This window comes from Chiloscyllium plagiosum, chromosome 48 (assembly GCF_004010195.1).
Source record: "Chiloscyllium plagiosum isolate BGI_BamShark_2017 chromosome 48, ASM401019v2, whole genome shotgun sequence".
In the NCBI taxonomy this organism is placed as follows: domain Eukaryota; kingdom Metazoa; phylum Chordata; class Chondrichthyes; order Orectolobiformes; family Hemiscylliidae; genus Chiloscyllium; species Chiloscyllium plagiosum.
Genome location: NC_057757.1, coordinates 4,217,869 through 4,237,222, shown reverse-complemented (window position 1 = coordinate 4,237,222; position 19,354 = coordinate 4,217,869). Strand labels below are relative to the sequence as shown.

General features: G+C 45.4%; 1 protein-coding gene and 3 non-coding genes across 4 annotated transcripts in view; 1 reads left to right on the top strand and 3 right to left on the bottom strand.

Moving 5' to 3' along the window:
• LOC122544386 (complement C1s subcomponent-like) overlaps positions 1–7,503 on the bottom strand; it is a 46,907-nt gene extending 39,404 nt beyond the window's left edge. Inside the window, exons 1-2 of the mRNA XM_043683631.1 lie at positions 7,420–7,503; positions 1,949–2,165 (exon numbers count right to left, since the gene is read on the bottom strand). Of these exons, the coding sequence (XP_043539566.1) occupies positions 1,949–2,165; positions 7,420–7,424 (222 nt within the window). The 5' untranslated portion in view covers positions 7,425–7,503. The remainder of the gene's footprint in view (positions 1–1,948; positions 2,166–7,419) is intronic.
• Positions 7,504–10,440: 2,937 nt separating this feature from the next.
• Positions 10,441–10,513, top strand: trnak-cuu. Its single transcript has one exon. It is a non-coding gene; the product is annotated as a tRNA-Lys (tRNA).
• Positions 10,514–11,247: 734 nt separating this feature from the next.
• trnav-cac lies at positions 11,248–11,320 on the bottom strand. The gene has a single exon. It is a non-coding gene; the product is annotated as a tRNA-Val (tRNA).
• Positions 11,321–13,544: 2,224 nt separating this feature from the next.
• trnav-cac lies at positions 13,545–13,617 on the bottom strand. Its single transcript has one exon. It is a non-coding gene; the product is annotated as a tRNA-Val (tRNA).
• Positions 13,618–19,354: the final 5,737 nt, after the last annotated feature.

The window sequence follows — 19,354 nt, the reverse complement described above, 5'->3', positions numbered from 1 at the left end:
CTCATCAATCCTCTTTGTTACTTCTTCAAAAAACTCAATCAAGTTTGTGAGACATGACTGCCCACGCACAAATCCATGTTGACTATCCCTAATCAGTCCTTGCCTTTCCAAATACATATACATTCTGTCCCTCACGATTCCCTCCAACAACTTGCCCACCACCAAGGTCAGGCTCACCGGTCTCTAGCTCCCTGGCTTGTCTTTACCACCCTTCTTAAACAGTGGTTCCACTTTAGCCAACCTCCAGTCTTCTAGCACCTCACCTGTCACTATCGATGATATAAATATCTCAGCAAGGGGCCCAGCAATCACTTCCATAGTTTCTCACAGAGTTCTAGGGTACACCTGATCAGGTCTTGGGGATTTACAACAGTTACAACATTTAAAAGACATTTAGATAAGTACATGAAAGGAAATGTTTGGAAGCACACGCACCAAGCACAGACAGATAGGATTGATTTAGTCTGGGATTATGTTTGGCATGGACTGGCAGGACCAAAGGGCCTGTTTCTGTGCTGTATGACATTATGACACAAAAAAATCAGCTACTTAACGTCTCTGCAGTTTGTTCATAATGTCGTCCCCAAGTGATAAATCTTGGCCCCATGGTACTCAGAACATCAACCTTTGCAGCACGAACAATAATCCATGAAGGTATATCGGGTTACATCTTATTTACAGCAGTGTACCAGGCCATTCAGCCCAAATGGCCTACACTGACATTTACATTCCCACACAGGCTGGGCTCCCTGAATTGAAGGATTCTTGTTCAAATTCCCCAGCGGATTAATTCGGGACTGACTTTTATAGAGGACCCCTCAGTTCGGGTCTCTTACACAAACAGAACATCATTTTTAAGCCTAACCCGCGTTGTCATCCGATCTTAATTGTCTCCATGAGGTAACTTCTTAACTTTCTCTATTCTAAAGGGAAGAGGTAAATATCTGGTAATTAGAGTCAGAGAGTCATAGAGAGTCATGGAAACAGACAATTTGGCCCAACTCATCCATGCCGACCAGATATCCTAATCTAGTCTACTCCCATTTGCCAGCACTTGGCCCATACCCCTCTAAACCTTTCCTATTCATATACCCATCCAGATGTCTTTTAAATGCGGTAATTGTACCAGGCTTCACCACTTGCTCTGGCAGCTCATTCCATACATGCACCAACCTGTGCATGAAAATGTTGCCCTTTAGGTCCCTTTTAAATATTTCCCCTCCCACCCTAAACCTATGCCCTTACTTCTGGACTCCCCCACCCCAGGGCAAAGACCTTGTCTATTTAGTCTATCCATGCGCCTCATGATTTTATAAACCTCTATAATGTCACCCTTCAGCCTTCAACATTCCAGGGAAATTAGCCCCAGGCTATTCAACCTCTCCCTATAGCTCAAATCCTCCAACCCTGGCAACATCCTGGTAAATCTTTTCTGAACCATTTCAAGCTTCACAACATCCTTCCGATAGGAAGGAGACCAGAAGTGAGCACAATATTCCAAAAGTAGCCTAATGAATGTCCTGTACAGCTGCAACATGACCTCCCAACTCCAATACTCAATGCTCTGACCAATAAAGGAAAGCATACTAAATGCCTTCTTCACTATCCTATTTACCTGCGACTCCATTTTCAAGGAAACATGATGGGAGTAGGCCATTCAGAATCTGTTCCATCTTTCAGTGAGATAATCTGTGGCTTAATTCCATCTACATGCCTATGGTCCATATCTCACAGCTCAACAAAACTTAACCTACCTCAGAGCAAAACACAGTAGAGATGCTTTAGCACACTTTGGAGCAGGTGGGATTTGAACACAGCTCTTGTGGCTCAGAGTTAGAGACATTACTTCTGCACCATACAAGGCTTAGCAATATATGGTAGTTTGTGATATTACAAGCTTAGCAGGCCCAGTGTAATCTTGGCCAATTGTTTCTGTGTCTCACTGTACCTGTAAGTAGCTGCTCTGACATCCTTCCGATCGCTCAATGTCCAAGTAAGGGATATAAACTTTCACGACGTAACCTTGTGGTGCAGAGATGTCCCAGGTCTTATTGCTGAACGCTGGATATTGCAGAGGGTGATTCGGGGAAAAGAACTCTCCGGAAGGTTGCTCCAGCTGAATGGCGCAGGATGCAGGAATTACCAGCAAGATCAAAGCAGATGACCTGTGGCCAATCAGTTGGAGTCATAGAGTCATAGAGATGTACAGCACGGAAACAGACCCTTCAGTCGAACTCATCCATGCTGACCAGATATCCTAAACTAATCTACGCCCATTTGTTAGCACTTGGCCTATATCCCTCTAAATCCTTCCTATTCATATACCCATTCACATGCCTCTTAAATGCTGTAATTGTACCAGCCTCCACCACATCCTCTGACAGCTCATTCCATACACGTACCACCCTGTGCATGAAAGAGTTGCTCCTTAGGTCCCTTTTATATCTTTCCATTCTCAATCTAAACCTATACCCTCTAGTTCTGGACTCTCCCACCGCAGGGAAAAGACACTGTCTATTTATTCTATCCATGCCCCACATGATTTTATAAACCTCCGTAAGGTCACCACTCAGCCTCTGATGCTCAAATTACATATGAATTGGATTATTTGGAGAACGCATAGACTGGTGTGGGGGAGGGGAGTCTCCGACTGGAGGCTGGTGTGGGGGAGGGGAGTCCCGGACTAAAGGCTGGTGTGGGGGAGGGGATTCTCGGTCTGGAGGCTGGTGTGGGGAGAGGAGTCCCGGACTGGAGGTCGGTGTGGGGAAGGGTGTCCTGGACTGGAGGCTGGTGCTGGGAGACGGGTCCTGGACTGGAGACGGGTGCGGGGGGACAGGTCCTGGACTGGAGGCTGGTGCGGGGAGACAGGTCCTGGACTGGAGACCTGCACGGGGAGACAATTCCCTTGTGGTTTGGAAGTGAGGTCGTGAACCCTGGCATGGTCCGGAGACCTGGCCCAGTGCAGTCTGGAGGCTTGGTGCTGGCGCAGACTGGGATGGGAAAGACTGTCAGTCCTTTTTATTCTTACGTTGGACTTTTAATTATTATTCTTTCAATTTTATACCAAATACGTAAGTATCTGTACCTAGGCATCTTGGCGCTAAGATAACGCCATTAGCGGCAACATTACAATCTTTTTTCTGCCTGTGACAATAAACGTCATTCTTATGATGCCAAAGTATTGTTTACAAGAGCACTTGTAAAGAGAGACTGCCAGCATACTTGGTTTATAATACAGGAGGCAGACATTGGAATCCTCTGTTCTGTAAATAACTGAGCAACCCAGAGGAGACTTTCTGTCTGGTTTAATACTACCCTTTCTGGCTTTATGTCACTTTAGTTCATTCTTGCCCCCTTGACACTCTCTGACCATTTAATATGATCATGGCTGATCGAATCTCAGAACCAACTCCACTTGCTCTCTCTCCATAACCCTTCAATCCTTTGCGAATTAAAAATCCGCTTTATCTCCTCCATAAATTTACTCAGTGTCAGTCACACTCTGGGGGAGTGAATTCCATATACTCCAACTCTTTGAGAGAAGCAGTTCCTCCTCATCTCTGTTTGAAATCTGCTGCCCATTATCCTAAAACTGTGACCTCTCGTTCTAAATTGCTCCACATGAGAAAACATCCCTTCTATGTCTACTTTGTCAATTGCCTTTCGCATCTTATAGACCTCAGTTAGATCTCTTATTTTACTAATTTCCAGAGAGTGTAGGCGTAAACTGCTTAATCTCTCCTCATAACATAGGCCCGTGATAATCATCTTCACAGGACTGATGTCACAGGACTCATCAATTCCATGAAAGAAACTAACATATGCACATATATGTTTTTTGGAAGTCCGAATATTTGGTCCAGCAAATGTTCTGACTCCAGTAACCGGCATTTTGAAAATGGTGAATTATTAGAAAAGATTCGCAAACACCATGACTCTCCATTAATATTCGTCACTGCTACATCTCATATCTCAGAACCCCAGGGTTCCTAGGTCATGCTCCCCCAACACACACCATTCCCCATGCCCTCTCCAGAGCCTGAGCACAGAAATTAAAGTCAATTCTTCCCAGTTCAATACTGACCCTCAGTGCAACACTAACCCCAGTGAAATACTGACCCTCAGTGCAATACAAATACCAGTGAAATACTGACCGTCAGTGCAACACCAGCTCCAGTGAAATACTGATCCTCAGTGCAACACTAATCGCAGTGAAATACTGACCCTCAGTGCAACACTAACCCCAGTGAAATACTGACCCTCAGTGCAAAACTAACCCCAGTGAAATACTGACCCTCAGTGCAACACTAACCCCAGTGAAATACTGACCTTAGTGCAACACTAACCCCAGTGAAATACTGACCCTCAGTGCAACACTAACCTCAGTGAAATATTGACCATCAGTGCAACACTAGCCCCAGTGAAATACTGACCCTGAGAGCAACACAAGCTCCAGTGAAATACTAACCCCAGTGAAATACTGACCCACAGTGCAATAGTAACACCAGTGAAATACTGACCCGCAGTACAACGCTAGCTCCAGTGAAATACTGACCCGCAGTGCAACAGTAACACCAGTGAAATACTGAGCCTCAGTGCAACACTAACCCCAGTGAAATACTGACTCTCAGAGCAACACTAGCTCCAGTGAAATACTGACCCACAGTGCAACTAACCCCAGTGAAATACTGACCCTCAGTGCAACACTAGCCCCAGTGAAATACTGACCCTCAGAGCAACACTAACCCCAGTGAAATACTGATCCTCAGTGCAACACTAACCCCAGTGAAATACTGACCCTCAGTGCAACACTAACTCCAGTGAAATACTGACCCTCAGTGCAACAATAACCCCAATGCAGTACTGACCCTCAGTGCAACACTAGCCCTGGTGATGTATTGGTTCCAGTGCAATTCTGGTCCCAGGCCACCCAATATGTTCTTATTATTTACTCATGGGAAGTGGCCATCGCTGGCTGCGCCCCGTATTGATTGCTCATCCCTAGTTGTCCCCTGCGACGGTAGACGTAAGCTGCCTTCTTGAACTGCTGCAATCCATATGGTGTAGGGACGCCCACACAGTACAGTTAGAGATGGAGTTACTGGATTCTGACCCAGCGACACTGAAAGAATGGCGGATATACTTCCAGGGGGAAAGTGAGGACTGCAGATGCTGGAGATCAGAGCTGAAAATGTGTTGCTGGAAAAGCGCAGCAGGTCAGGCAGCATCCAAGGAACAGGAGAATCGGCATTTCAGGCATAAGCCCTTCTTCAGGAATGAGGAAAGTGTGTCCAGCAGGCTAAGATAAAAGGTAGGGAAGAGGGACTTGGGGGAGGGGCTTTGGAAATGCGATAGGTGGAGGGAGGTCAAGGTGAGGGTGATAGGCCGGAGTGGGGTGGGGGCGGAGAGGTCCACCCCACTCCGGCTTCTTCCTGACCTCTCCGCCCCCACCCCACTCCAGCCTATCACCCTCACCTTGACCTCCTTCCACCTATCGCATTTCCAACGCCCCTCCCCCAAGTCCCTCCTCCCTACCTTTTATCTTAGCCTGCTGGACACACTTTCCTCATTCCTGATGAAGGGCTTATGCCCGAAACATCGATTCTCCTGTTCCTTGCTTATATTTCCAAGTCAGGTGGGAGTGGCTCAGAGGGGAACCTGCAGGGGATGATGTGTTTGTTGCCCTTCTCCTCCTAGATGATACATTCAAAGATGCTGTCTGAGGATCTTTGGTGAATTTCCGCAGTGTCTCTTGTAAATGGTACACGCTGCTGCTACTGAGCTTTGGTGGTGGAGGGAGTGGATGTTTGTGGATGTGGTGCCAATCAAGTGAGAGCTGGATGGTGTCGAGCTTCTTGAGTGCTGTTGGATTGCCCCCATCAAGTGGGAAGCATTCCATGACAATTCTGGATTGAACGGCTGGTTGTCAGGACAATGAGTAACAATACAGTATGTGAACTTTGACCAGAATCCTGAGGAAGAAGGAAGCAAGGCTTAATATTCCCACCTAGGGGACCTTTGACATGTGAAGCAACATAATTACCACTACACTACGGAAACAACATTGAAGCAACTCTTTTGTATAGACAATGAGAGTCTCTTTCTCTGTATCTTTCTCCCACTCTCTGTCCCTGTTCTCTCTGTGTATCACCCCCGGACCCCTCTCTGTCTTTCTTTTTCTCTCTGTTTCTCTGTATGTGTGCGTGTCTGCCTCTCTCTGTTTCTGTGTGTGTATGTGTGTGTGCGAGAGAGAGAGAGTTTAGCCAGTGGGGCGGTGCTGAAAGCTGCGTGTGAATGCTGCAGGTTGTGAGTGTTTGCAGTGAGTGTGTGGGAGGGAGGTTAATTGCAGGTTCCCCAACAGCAGCAGGAGGAGGAGCCTGAATGAGTTTTAATGATGGTTTTAATTTCCGATTTCAAGCAGCAGCACTTTTACATTTGAAACAAGAAAAAAAAATCACTGGGGAAAATAGGGGAAACAAATTGACTACACCAAGGCAGCAGTGAGAGATAGTATGCGGGCTTGGTTAGCTCAGTCGGTTGAGCATGAGTTTCAGAGTTATGTGTTCCAACCCCACATTGGGTGATGTGCTTCATTTTAAAAACACACACCTTCTTACCAACAGTTTACTCTCATTTGGACACTCTCCCTGTTCGTTCACTAGTCTGAGTGAATCAAGAGCCTCTGTTTTCTCTGCAGACTGACTGAATGCAGCACTACATTGGGGCCAGCACTGCAGGTTCCACTGCTGGAGTACTGTGTGCAGTTTTGGTCTCCTTACTTGAGAAAGGATGTACTGGCACTGGAGGGGGTGCAGAGGAGGTTCACTGGGTTGATTCCGGAGTTGAGGGGATTGGCTTATGAGTAGGTTGTGATGATTTTCCTTGGAATTCAGAAGAATGGGGGGGGGGGGGGGAATCTAACAGAAACATACAAAATTATGAAGGGAATAGATAAGATAGATGTAGAGAGGATGTTTCCATTGGCAGGTGAAACTAGGGCAAGACGGTGTAGCCTCAAAATTAGCAGGAGCAGATTTAGGACTGAGTTAAAAAGGAACTCCTTCACACAGAGGGTTGTGAATCAATGGAATTCCTTGCCCAGTGAAGTAGTTGATGCTCCTTCAGTCAATGTTTTTTAAAGCTAAGATAGTTTTTTTTTAATCAATAAAGGAATGAAGGGTTACAGCGAGAGGATGGGTAAGTGGAGCTAAGGCCACAGAGAGATCAGCCACCATCTTATTGAATGGCAGAGCAGGCTCGAAGGGCCGAATGGCCTACTCCTGCTCCCATTTCTTATGTTGCTTTGTGCCTATGTTTACTTCAAATAAAGAAGAACATACTTAGGACTGAAATGCTACACTTGCAGCATTGCAAACGCATTAAGCATATCTATTATATGAGGAATTCTTTCCAACTCACCACATGTTTCCCGTTTCGACTTGTCCAGGGACAGTTTAATTATTATTAAAGACCAAATCTCGTACTTTTCCCCTGTATTGCAATGTTTGCACTCCAGTCAACAAACAAACTAGAGATTGGCCACAATCAGCCTTCACATGTCGCCCCCTGACCTTTATTGGCTTGGTCAAAGGTCAAAGATTGTTCCAGATGGTCACAATTCACCAATTTACTCTCCCAGAGGATCCCTGCCCTCAACTGAAACACTGTACTGACATCAGCAATTAGGTTTAGTTATAAATGTGAATAGCAGCAGGGGTGGAGAAATGGAAGATAAGTGGGTGGATCAATAACAGACAAAAAGCTAGGTTAATGGACCTGACAGATGATGACAGACAGTGAGTTATATCTCACAGCAGATATGCAATATTTCATTGAGGAAGATACTTCTGATTTGATCACTGTGCCGTTACCCTGATGATATAAAGATTTTGGTCTCAGTCTTACTGAGCTCTGCCCTCTTGCTGCAGGACATGCAATTTATCCAAATGGCTTAGGGTGAACCCAGATGCATGAGTGTGAGTGATTTTATTGGATATACTAGTTGGTGTCAAAAATATTTGATTAGATTAGATTAGATTCCCTACAGTGTGGAAACAGGTCCTTCAGCCTAATAAGTCCACACGGACCCTCCGAAGACAATAGACAATAGATGCAGGAGTAGGCAATTCTGCCCTTCAAGCCTGCACCACCATTCAATATGATCATGGCTGATCATCCTTAATCAGTATCCTGTTCCTGCCTTATCATCATAACCTTTGATTCCACTATCCTTGAGAGCTCTATCCAACTCTTTCTTAAATGAATCCAGAGACTGGGCCTCCACTGCCCTCTGGGCAGAGCATTCCACACAGCCACCACTCTCTGGGTGAAGAAGTTTCTCCTCATCTCTGTCCTAAATGGTCTACCCCGTATTTTTAAGCTGTGTCCTCTGGTTTGGCACTCACCCATCAGCAGAAACATGTTTCCTGCCTCCAGAGTGTCCAATCCTTTAATAATCTTATATGTCTCAATCAGATCCCCTCTCAGTCTTCTAAACTCAAGGGTCATGCTTACCTTCATTGATTGGTGTACAAGAACACCCAGATCTCTTTGTACTGCCCCTTTACCTAAATTGATTCCATTTAGGTAGTAATCTGCCTTCCTGTTCTTGCCACCAAAGTGGATAACCATACATTTATCCACATTAAACTGCATCTGACCACTCACCTAACTTGTCCAGGTCACCCTGTAATCTCCTAACATCCTCATCACATTTCACCCTGCCACCCAGCTTAGTATCATCAGCAAATTTGCTAATGTTATTACTAATACCATCTTCTACATCATTAACATAAATTGTAAAAAGCTGCGGTACCCCACTGGTCACTGCCTGCCATTCCGAAATGGAGCTGTTTATCACTACTCTTTGTTTCCTATCAGCCAACCAACTTTCAATCCAAGTTAGTACTTTGCCCCCAATACCATGTGCCCTAATTTTGCTGACTAACCTCCTATGTGGGACTTTATCAAAAGCTTTCTGAAAGTCCAGGTACACTACATCTACTGGATCTCCCTCATTCATCTTCAGAGTTACATCCTCAAAACCTGCCCAGACCCATTCCCCTACCAAATATTTACCCCTGACTAATGCACCTAACACTATGGACAATTTAGCATGGCCAATTCACTTGGCCAGCACATCTTTTGGATGGTGGGAGGAAACCGGAGCACCCGGAGGAAACCCACCCAGACACGGGGAGATTGTGCAAACTCCACACAGACAGTTGCCCGAGGTGGGAGTTTGCTGCATAATTCAGTACAAAGTGATCTCATCTTTACATCACAGGAAATAACACGAGTATCACGAATGACAGGGGCATGTCACCAGACTAGCATGCAATGCCACATCCTGGAGACATATTATGTCAAATAGTTCAGCAAAGCATAGACAGATAGATATACATTTACAGAGATGGACAGACAGATAGATAGGTAGATTGATAGGTAGGCAGGCAGACAGGCAGGCAGGTAGACAGATCAAAAGAGGTGAGGGAAATTGGGGTTAGAAAGTTGTGGGAACATTTTCAGCTCAAGGAAGAGAGTTTCTGCTACCCAGACAGACTGTGCTGCTTCAACTTAGCCAATTTCTCTTTCATGATATCGTCGTGCTAAGAAAATGTTTGTTCATTTTACTTCAATCTGTGTTTTGTGATCTCTGCTGTATTGGGCTAATTTCTCCGACAAACGTTTGAGTGGTTGTTTTGGACCAGCATAAATTGAAAATGCTGAATGGCCGTTTTCTGTGCTGTTGACTTCTGTGATTCAAAGAGTGATAGATAAATGAACCAGAATTGGAGGGGTGCAGAAATCAAGGATTGGTGGGAGATGGAGGCAGACATAGGGGGTGTAGGGGCTGGAGGAGGTTACAGAGATAGGGAGACGTGTAGAGGCTGGAGACGGTGACAGAGATAGGGAGGGGTGTTGAGGCTGGAGACGGTGACAGAGATAGGGAGGGGTGTCAGGACTGGAGCCATGACAGAGATAGGGAGGGATGTAGGGGCTGGATGAGGTTATAATGATAGGGAGGAGTGTAGGGGCTGGAGGAGGTGACAGAGGTAGGGAGAGGTGTAGTGGCTGGAGAAGGTGACAGAGGTAGGGAGAATTGTGCGTAAGTTCTCTCTCTCTCTCTGTATGTGTATCTCCCGCTGAGAGCTGGATGTGAAAGCTGCAGGTTGTGAGTGTTTGCAGTGTGTGTGGGAGGGAGGTTATTGCAGGTTCCCCCGACAGCAGCAGCAGGAGGAGGAGGAGGAGCCTGGATGAGTTTTGTCCAATCCAAACTGTGGGTTGTAAATTATGTTGGTTTTAATTTCCGATTCCCAGCAGCAGTAGCTGCAATTTTACATTTAAAACAGAGGGAGAAGAAGTCACTGATTTGGAATAAAAAAGCGAAACAAATTGACTACAACAAGGGATAAGGCAGTAGCTACAGCGTACTGTGAAGCCCGGCTAGCTCAGTCGGTAGAGCATGAGACTCTTAATCTCAGGGTCGTGGGTTCGAGCCCCACGTTGGGCGTTGTGTTTATTTTATTCTAAAAAGACGCACCTTAACAACAGCACGCACCAATTTGGTCACTCTCCCTGATCGTTAACTGCTCTGAGTGAATCAAGGGGCTCAATTTTCCCTGCAGTCTAATGGAGTGCAAAGTTAAACGTCACACCACACTAGGTGAAAGTCAAACAGGTTTATTTGGAAGTACTGAACAAAAAGCTTTGAAGGGATGCTGCATTCATGACTTCAAAGTAAAATATGACTGTCAGAAGTGGGACTCGAACCCACAGGAACTACAACCTCAACGCAGCGCCTAAGACCAACATTTTTTAAAAACCCGAAATGATCGCTAGGGAAATCACTGGGAACTACCTCACTACAACAACTGATGAGGTAGCACCCAGCATCATCTCTGGTTGGCTCAGTTGGTGACAATGTGAGAGAGCCTGGATCTCAGCAATGTGGCTCCAAGGCCCATGTTGGGTGACTGACGTCTTTTGAAACACACACCCTCTTTCCATCAGCTCTCTGACCCGCTCTGCAATCTACCCTGACCTCTCACTGACCCTATCCCCACGTCTCCTGCTCTCAGGAATCAATCCTCATCTTCCCGTGAGAGGTCATCCACAGCTCTTCTCTCCTTTGACACCTTGCACTGTCCCAGTTCTGGATGGAACAGTCGGGACAAAACAGAATGAGGTGTGAGAGTTTGGGTCAGTTCCCTGAGGGAGAAGAAAGATATTAAAAAGGCAGCATAATGTTCCCACCCAGGATCGAACTGGGGACCTTTCGCGTGTGAGGCGAACGTGATAACCACTACACTATGGAAACTTTACAATAACGTACGCTTTTGTACATGTTCCCTCTTGCCTGGGGCACTCCCTCATTCACTGTGAATGGATGGTATCTCTGGAAAGGAGCTGTGACACTCCTCTTGACTTCACTCGTGAAAGAGGCAGACTTTTCTCTTTTGAGTCATCACAGGCAGATACATACAGCATTTCACTTCCTCCCAGCTGCTTTGACAACTGCATTCATCCTCCATACCCAGTGAGGTCTGTGCTGTGTCTCAAGTGGCGTTCTTGGTAAGGGATAGCATTACAGCTGTGCTGAGGGAGGATATTCCTGGAAATACATCCACAGAAGTTATTTGGGTGGAACTGAGAAATAAAAAAGAAATAAGAAACCTTAGTGGGATTGTATTATAGATCCCCAAATCGTCAGAGGGAAATTGAGAAACAAACTTGTAAGCAGATCTCAGCTATCTGTAAGAATAATAGGGTGGTTATGGTAGGGGATTTTAACTTTCCAAACATAGACTGAGACTGCCATAGTGTTAAAGGTTTAGATGGAGAGGAATTTGCAAAGTGTGTACAAGAAAATTTTCTGATTCAATATGTGGATGTACCTACTAGAGAAGGTGCAAAACCTAACCTTCTCTTGGGAAATAAGGCAGGGTAGGTGACTGAGGTGTCAGTGGGGGAGCACTTTGGGGCCAGAGACCATAATTCTATTAGATTTAAAATAGTGATGGAAAAGGATAGACCAGATCTAAAAGTTGAAGTTCTAAATTGGAGAAAGGCCAATTTTGACGGTATTAGGCAAGAACTTTCGAAAGCTGATTGGGGGCAGACGTTCGCAGGTGAAGGGACGGCTGAAAAATGGGAAGCATTCAGAAATAAAAATCCAGAGAAAATATACTCCTGTTTGGGTGAAAGGAAAGGCTGGTAGGTATAGGGAATGCTGGGATGACTAAAGAAATTGAGGGTTTAGTTAAGAAAAAGAAGGAAGCATATGTCAGGTATAGACAGGATCGATCGAGTGAATCTTTAGAAGAGTATAAAGGAAGTAGGAGTATACTTAAGAGGGAAATCAGGAGGGCAAAAAGGGGGTATGAGATTGCTTAAGCAAATAGAATTAAGGAGAATCCAAAGGGATTTTACAAATACCCTAATCCAGCCAACATTTCTTCATACATGGCAAAATGGGTACTGTATATGCTGGAGAATAGAGTGGTGCTGGAAAAGCACAGCCGGTCAGACAGCATCCAAGGAGCAGGAAAAATCGACGTTTCAGGCATCTATTCACGCATGTCTATCAAATTTTCTCTCTGTCATGCATTTTACAGCCTGTTGCTTTGTCAGCCCCGGGGCACAAGATTCTCAAACAATTATTTTTTGCCTCTGTGTGCCCTTTGGAAACCACCGTCTCTTCCATCAAATCTCGCGGCAGCGGCCCTGGACGCTTGAACAAAGTGCCTTTCCCATCCAGGACACTCTGGGGGGGCCGGCTCACTCACACAGTCCTCTACCCCACCCCTCGACACACACAGATACACACACAGACGGGGCTTCTTACTCAATCAGCACTGCCTTTACACACCTCCCAATGGCTTATGTTGCTGTCCGTTCTCACATATCTATCCTTTCAGCGAGAACCCCTCCCCCCCCCCCCCCCTCCGCCAGCACAGATTAAACGGGCGGAATGGTCTCATCTATAAATACAAGGAGCTCCCCTCCCAATGGAGAGTGCAAAGACCTCATTTGGAGGGGGGTCGGGATCAATGAGTTGATTCTATTACAGCATTGCCAGCACTCTGGGCTTGAACTGGAGATTACCAACATTTTTTTAAAACTCGAAATGATCGCTGGGGAAATCACTGGGACTACATCACGACAGCAACTGATGAGGTCGCACCCAGCATCATCTCTGGTTGGCTCAGTTGGTGACAATGTGAGAGAGCCATGATCTCAGCAATGTGGCTCCAAGGCCCATGTTGGGTGACTGACGTCTTTTGAAACACACACCCTCTTTCCATCAGCTCTCTGTCCCACTCTGCAATCTCCCCTGACCTCTCACTGACCCTATCTCCACATCTCCTGCTCTCAGGAATCAATCCTCAGCTTCCCGTGAGAGGTCATCCACAGCTCTTCTCTCCTTTGACACCTTGCACTGTCCCAGTTCTGGATGGAACAGTCGGGACAAAACAGAATGAGGTGTGAGAGTTTGGGTCAGTTCCCTGAGGGAGAAGAAAGATATTAAAAAGGCAGCATAATGTTCCCACCCAGGATCGAACTGGGGACCTTTCGCGTGTGAGGCGAACGTGATAACCACTACACTATGGAAACTTTACAATAACGTATGCTTTTGTACATGTTCCCTCTTGCCTGGGGCACTCCCTCATTCACTGTGAATGGATGGTATCTCTGGAAAGGAGCTGTGACACTCCTCTTGACTTCACTTGTGAAAGAGGCAGACTTTTCTCTTTTGAGTCATCACAGGCAGATACATACAGCATTTCACTTCCTCCCAGCTGCTTTGACAACTGCATTCATCCTCCATACCCAGTGAGGTCTGTGCTGTGTCTCAAGTGGCGTTCTTGGTAAGGGATAGCATTACAGCTGTGCTGAGGGAGGATATTCCTGGAAATACATCCACAGAAGTTATTTGGGTGGAACTGAGAAATAAAAAAGAAATAAGAAACCTTAGTGGGATTGTATTATAGATCCCCAAATCGTCAGAGGGAAATTGAGAAACAAACTTGTAAGCAGATCTCAGCTATCTGTAAGAATAATAGGGTGGTTATGGTAGGGGATTTTAACTTTCCAAACATAGACTGAGACTGCCATAGTGTTAAAGGTTTAGATGGAGAGGAATTTGCAAAGTGTGTACAAGAAAATTTTCTGATTCAATATGTGGATGTACCTACTAGAGAAGGTGCAAAACCTAACCTTCTCTTGGGAAATAAGGCAGGGTAGGTGACTGAGGTGTCAGTGGGGGAGCACTTTGGGGCCAGCAACCATAATTCTATTAGATTTTAAATAGTGATGGAAAAGGATAGACCAGATATAAAAGTTGAAGTTCTAAATTGGAGAAAGGTCAATTTTGACGGTATTAGGCAAGAACTTTCGAAAGCTGATTGGAGGCAGATGTTCGCAGGTAAAGGGACGGCTGAAAAATCGGAAGCCTTCAGAAATGAAAATCCAGAGAAAGTATATTCCTGTTTGGGTGAAAGGAAAGGCTGGTAGGTATCGGGAATGCTGGATGATGAAAAAAATTGAGGGTTTAGTTAATAAAAAGAAGAATGCATATGTCAGGTATAGACAGGATAGATCGAGTGAATCTTTAGAAAGAGTATAAAGGAAGTATGGGTATACTTAAGAGGGAAATCAGGAGGGCAAAAAGGGACATGAGATAGCTTTGGCAAATAGAATTAAGGCAAATCCAAACGGTTTTTACAAATACATTAAGGACAAAAAGGTAACGAGGGAGAGAATAGGACCCCTCAAAGATCAGCAAGGTGGCCTTTGTGTGGAGCCACAGAAAATGGGGGAGATACTAAACGAGTATTTTGCATCAGTATTTATTGTAGAAAAGAATATGGAAGATGTAGACTGTAGGGAAATAGATGGTGATATCTTGCAAAATGTCCAGATTACAGAGGAGGAAGTGCTGGATATCTTGAAACGGGTAAAGGTGGATAAATCCCCGTGACCTGATCAGGTGTACCCTTGAACTCTGTGGGAAGCTAGAGAAGTGATTGCTGGGCCTCTTGCTGAGATATTTGCATCATCGATAGTCACAGGTGAGGTGCCAAAAGACTGGAGGTTGGCTAGCATTGTGCCACTGTTTAAGAAGGGTGGTAAGGACAAGCCAGGGAACTATTGATCAGTGAGCCTGATGTCAGTGGTGGGCAAGTTGTTGGAGGGAATCCTGAGGGACAGGATGTACATGTATTTGGAAAGACAAGGACGGATTAGGGATAGTCAACATGGCTTTGTGCATGGGAAATCATGTCTCACAAACTTGATTGAGTTGTTTGAAAAAGTAACAAAGAGTATTGATGAGGGCAGAGCAGTAGATGTGATCTATACGGACTTCATTAAGGCATTTGACAAGGTTCCCCATGGGAGACTGATTAGCAAGATTAGATCTCATGGAAGACAGGGAGAAGTAACCATTTGGATACAGAACTGGCTCAGAGGTAGAAAACAGAGGGTGATGGTGGAGGGTTGTTTTTCACACTGGAGGCCTGTGAACAGTGGAGTGCCACAAGGATCGGTGCTGGTCCTCTACTTTTTGTCATTTACATAAATGATTTGGATGTGAGCATAAGAGGTACAGTTAGTAAGTTTGCAGATGACACCAAAATTGGAGGTGTAGTGGACAGCGAAGAGGGTGACCTCAGATTACAACAGGATCTGGACCAGATGGGCCAATGGGCTGAGAAGTGGCAGATGGAGTTTAATTTAGATAAATGTGAGGGGCTGCATTTTGGGAAAGCAAATCAGGGTAGGACTTATCTACTTAATGGTAAGGTCCTAGGGAGTGTTGCTGAACAAAGAGACATTGGAGTGCAGGTTCATAGCTCCTTGAAAGTGAAGTCGCAGGTAGTTAGGACAGTGAAGAAGGTGTTTGGTCTGCTTTCTTTTATTGGTCAGAGTATTGAGTACAGGAGTTGGGAAGTCATGTTGCAGTTATACAGGACATTGGTTAAGCCACTGTTGGAAAATTGCGTGCAATTCTGGTCTCCTTCCTTTTAGAAAGATGTTGTGAAACTTGAAAGGGTTCAGAAAAGATTTACAAGAATGTTGCCAGGGTTGGAGGATTTGAGCTGTAGGGACAGGCTGGGGCTGTTTTCCCTGGAGTGTTGGAGACTGAGGGGTGACCTTATAGAGGTTTACAAAATTATGAGGGGCATGGACAGGGTAAATAGACAAAGTCTTTTCCCTGGGGCTGGTGCAACTTTTTTTACCTACAGGATGGTACGTGTATGGAATGAGCTGCCAGATGAAGTGGTGGAGGCTGGCACAATTGCAACATTTAAGTGGTATTTGGATGGGTATATGAATAGGAAGGGTTTGGAGGGATATGGGCCGGGTGCTGGCAGGTGGGACTAGATTGGGTTGGGATATCTAGTTGCCATGGACAGGTTGGACAGAAGGGTCTGTTTCCATGCTGTACATCTCTTTGACTAGAAAGACATTTTTCAAATAGAAACTGCAGGTTAAGCTGCTGCAGGTATTTGTGGTTTGTCAGTGCAGTGTGTTTGATTGGAGCAGTGCCTTCACAAGAAAGGGCTGTGTTTGGGCAAGTTCACAGGCTGTAACAAACTGAGATCTGGTCAATCATTTTTTATTCAGAGAAAAGTTAATGTTCGGTTTGGGATTTGTACCCAGGCTCCCAGACAGGAGCAGCAGAGAGTCAGATATCTGCAAGTTCACAGAGAGTGGACTCCTGGAGGGCACATGTGGATACCTGACCTTACAAGGGGACCTTACAACCCAGGTTGGTGATAGTTCATGGGATGGGGCGTCGCCTGGCGAGGCCAGAGGGTGTTACCCATCCCTAATTTTCCCTTGAACTGAGTGGCTTGCTGGTGCTTTTTCAGTGCAGAGTCGACGACAAGGAACCCAGCATGGGAGTGAAGGTTTGTAAGGTCCGGTGCCATCTCATTGGATGGCGCTGCAGTGTCGATGGGCTGAATGGTCCACTTCTCTTGTATCTTACTCCTAGAGTTACACACAAGCCAGACTTTATAACAATAGCAAACTTCACTTCCCTCTGAGTGTGCCTGGTGCAGTTTTACAGTGAGTAATAACTGTTGTCATAGTCACCGTTACCAATCCCAGTTTTCAACTCCAGGTTTATTCATTGTCTTAAAATCCCATTTTGAGTGCAATGATGGGATTTGAACCAATGCCTTACATTATCAGTGTGGTCCCACTGGATGAGCCAGCTGGGATATTACCATCCCAGCACTTTGTGCCCATTGGGGCAACATAGGAATTGAGATGTAATTGTCATAGAGTCATAGAGTCAAAGGGCACAGAAACAGACCCCTCAGTCCAACCAGTCCATGTCGAACATTATCCCAAACTAAATTAGTCCCACCTGCCTGCTCCTGACCCATATCCCTCCAAACCTTTCCAGTTTATGCTCTTATCCAAATGTCTTTTAAATATTGTAACTGTGCCTGCATCCACCTCTTCCTCAGGAAATTCATTCCACGTGTGAACCATCCTCTGTGTAAAAAAGTTTGCCCCTCATGTCTTTTTAAAATCTCTGCTCTCACATTCTGCCCCCAGTCTTGAAATCCCCCACCTTAGGGAAAAGACACCAACCACTATCCTTATCTAGACCCCTCATGAGATTTTAAACCTTGATAGGGTCACCTCTCAATCTCCAGTGAAAAAGGTTCCAGCCTTTCTTTATAATTCAAACCTTCCATCCTGATAAATCTCTGCTGAACCCTCTCCAGCTTAATAACATCATTCCTTTCACTTGGTACTACAACTGGACGCTGTATTCCAGAAAATGTCATGATTTGGAGATGCCAGTGTTGAACTGGGGTATACAAAGTTAAAAATCATACAACACCAGGTTATAGTCCAACAGGTTTATTTGGAGGCTTGAGCTTTTGGAGCGCCTTTTCTTCATCAAACCTATTGATCTATAACCTGGTGTTGTGTGAGTTTTAATCTTACTCCAGAAGAAGCCTCACCAATGTCCTGTACAATCTCAACCTGACTTCTCAACACCCATGTTGAGAGTGTGGTGCTGGAAAAGCACAGCAGGTCAGGCAGCAGGAGACTCGATATTTTGGACTAAGGGCTTATGCACGAAACATCGATTCTCTTGTTCCTCAGATGCTGCCTGACCTGCTGTGCTTTTCCAGCACCACATTGTCAACTCAGATCTCCAGCATCTGCAGTCCTCACTTTCTCCTTCTCAACACCTATACTCAAAGGACTGAGCAATGAAGGCAACCGGGCTAAATGCCTTTTTCACCACCCTGTCTACATGGGACGTAAGCTTCAAGAAGTTATGTACTTGAACCCCTAGGTCCCTCTGTTCTACAGCATCACTATAAGTTGGTGTATAAGTTTCACGGCAGAGTCCAATAATTCATTAGCTCTCAGGTCATCAATTTCTCGTCAGCTTACCAAGTCGTCCTGATTTCATGCATTCACTGAAGGTGCTGGATTCTGGGTGATCCTCACTTCTCCAGGCTCTTTGTGGAATTGAGGTCCTGCATTCCTGAGCCCATTGCCATTCACTATCCCTGAATTCACTCCCTCTCCTCAGTCCCTTTCCTTAAAGTGTGGAGCCCAACTCTGGGACCGAGGCATCCAGTCAGGCTCTTAATTACAGGAATTCTCTGAGTTTCTCAATCAGCTCTTTCCCGATTAATGACCATAAGATGTAGGAGTAGGCCATTCAGCCCATCCAATCTGCTCTGCCCCGCAATGAGATCATGGCTGATCTGATCACCCTCAACTCCACTTTCTTGCTATTGTGGCCTAAGTTACCAGAAGCTAACTTTAACTTATTAAACAATCTCAAGGACACTGAAACAACTATTTTCAACTTTATTGCATGGAGCAACCCCGTCAAATTAGGAAGTGAAACTGCATCAACCAATTCTCAGGGCTTGTTCCCCGATTGAGGATTTAAAGTTCAGATGAGACTGCAAAAAGCAGAATAGGTTTCCTTAAACAGGCTGGAAGTTTGCAATGAATAGGTCCTGAAGCATCCAGAATTGCCCCAAACCTTTGATCATTTTAGAGCGTTTCTGTAACAATATTCTGTGCTAGCAAGGCTTATTTTAATCTGATCGTCATCGCAACTGGATCATAAAAGGTTATTAAAATGGCTGCCCTGGGCATGAGCCAGGCATTTCACTGAACTCACATGATTTCCTGTCAATGTACGCAATCCCCCCTTTCTCCTCTCTCCTTCAGTTACTCTCTCCCCCTCCTCCCTCTCTGTACCTTCTCCCTAACCCCTCCCTCCCCCTCACTTCATTTTCACCGTGCACCTCCGCTTTCCTCTTTCCCCTCCCCATTCCCTGCTCCTCTCCCC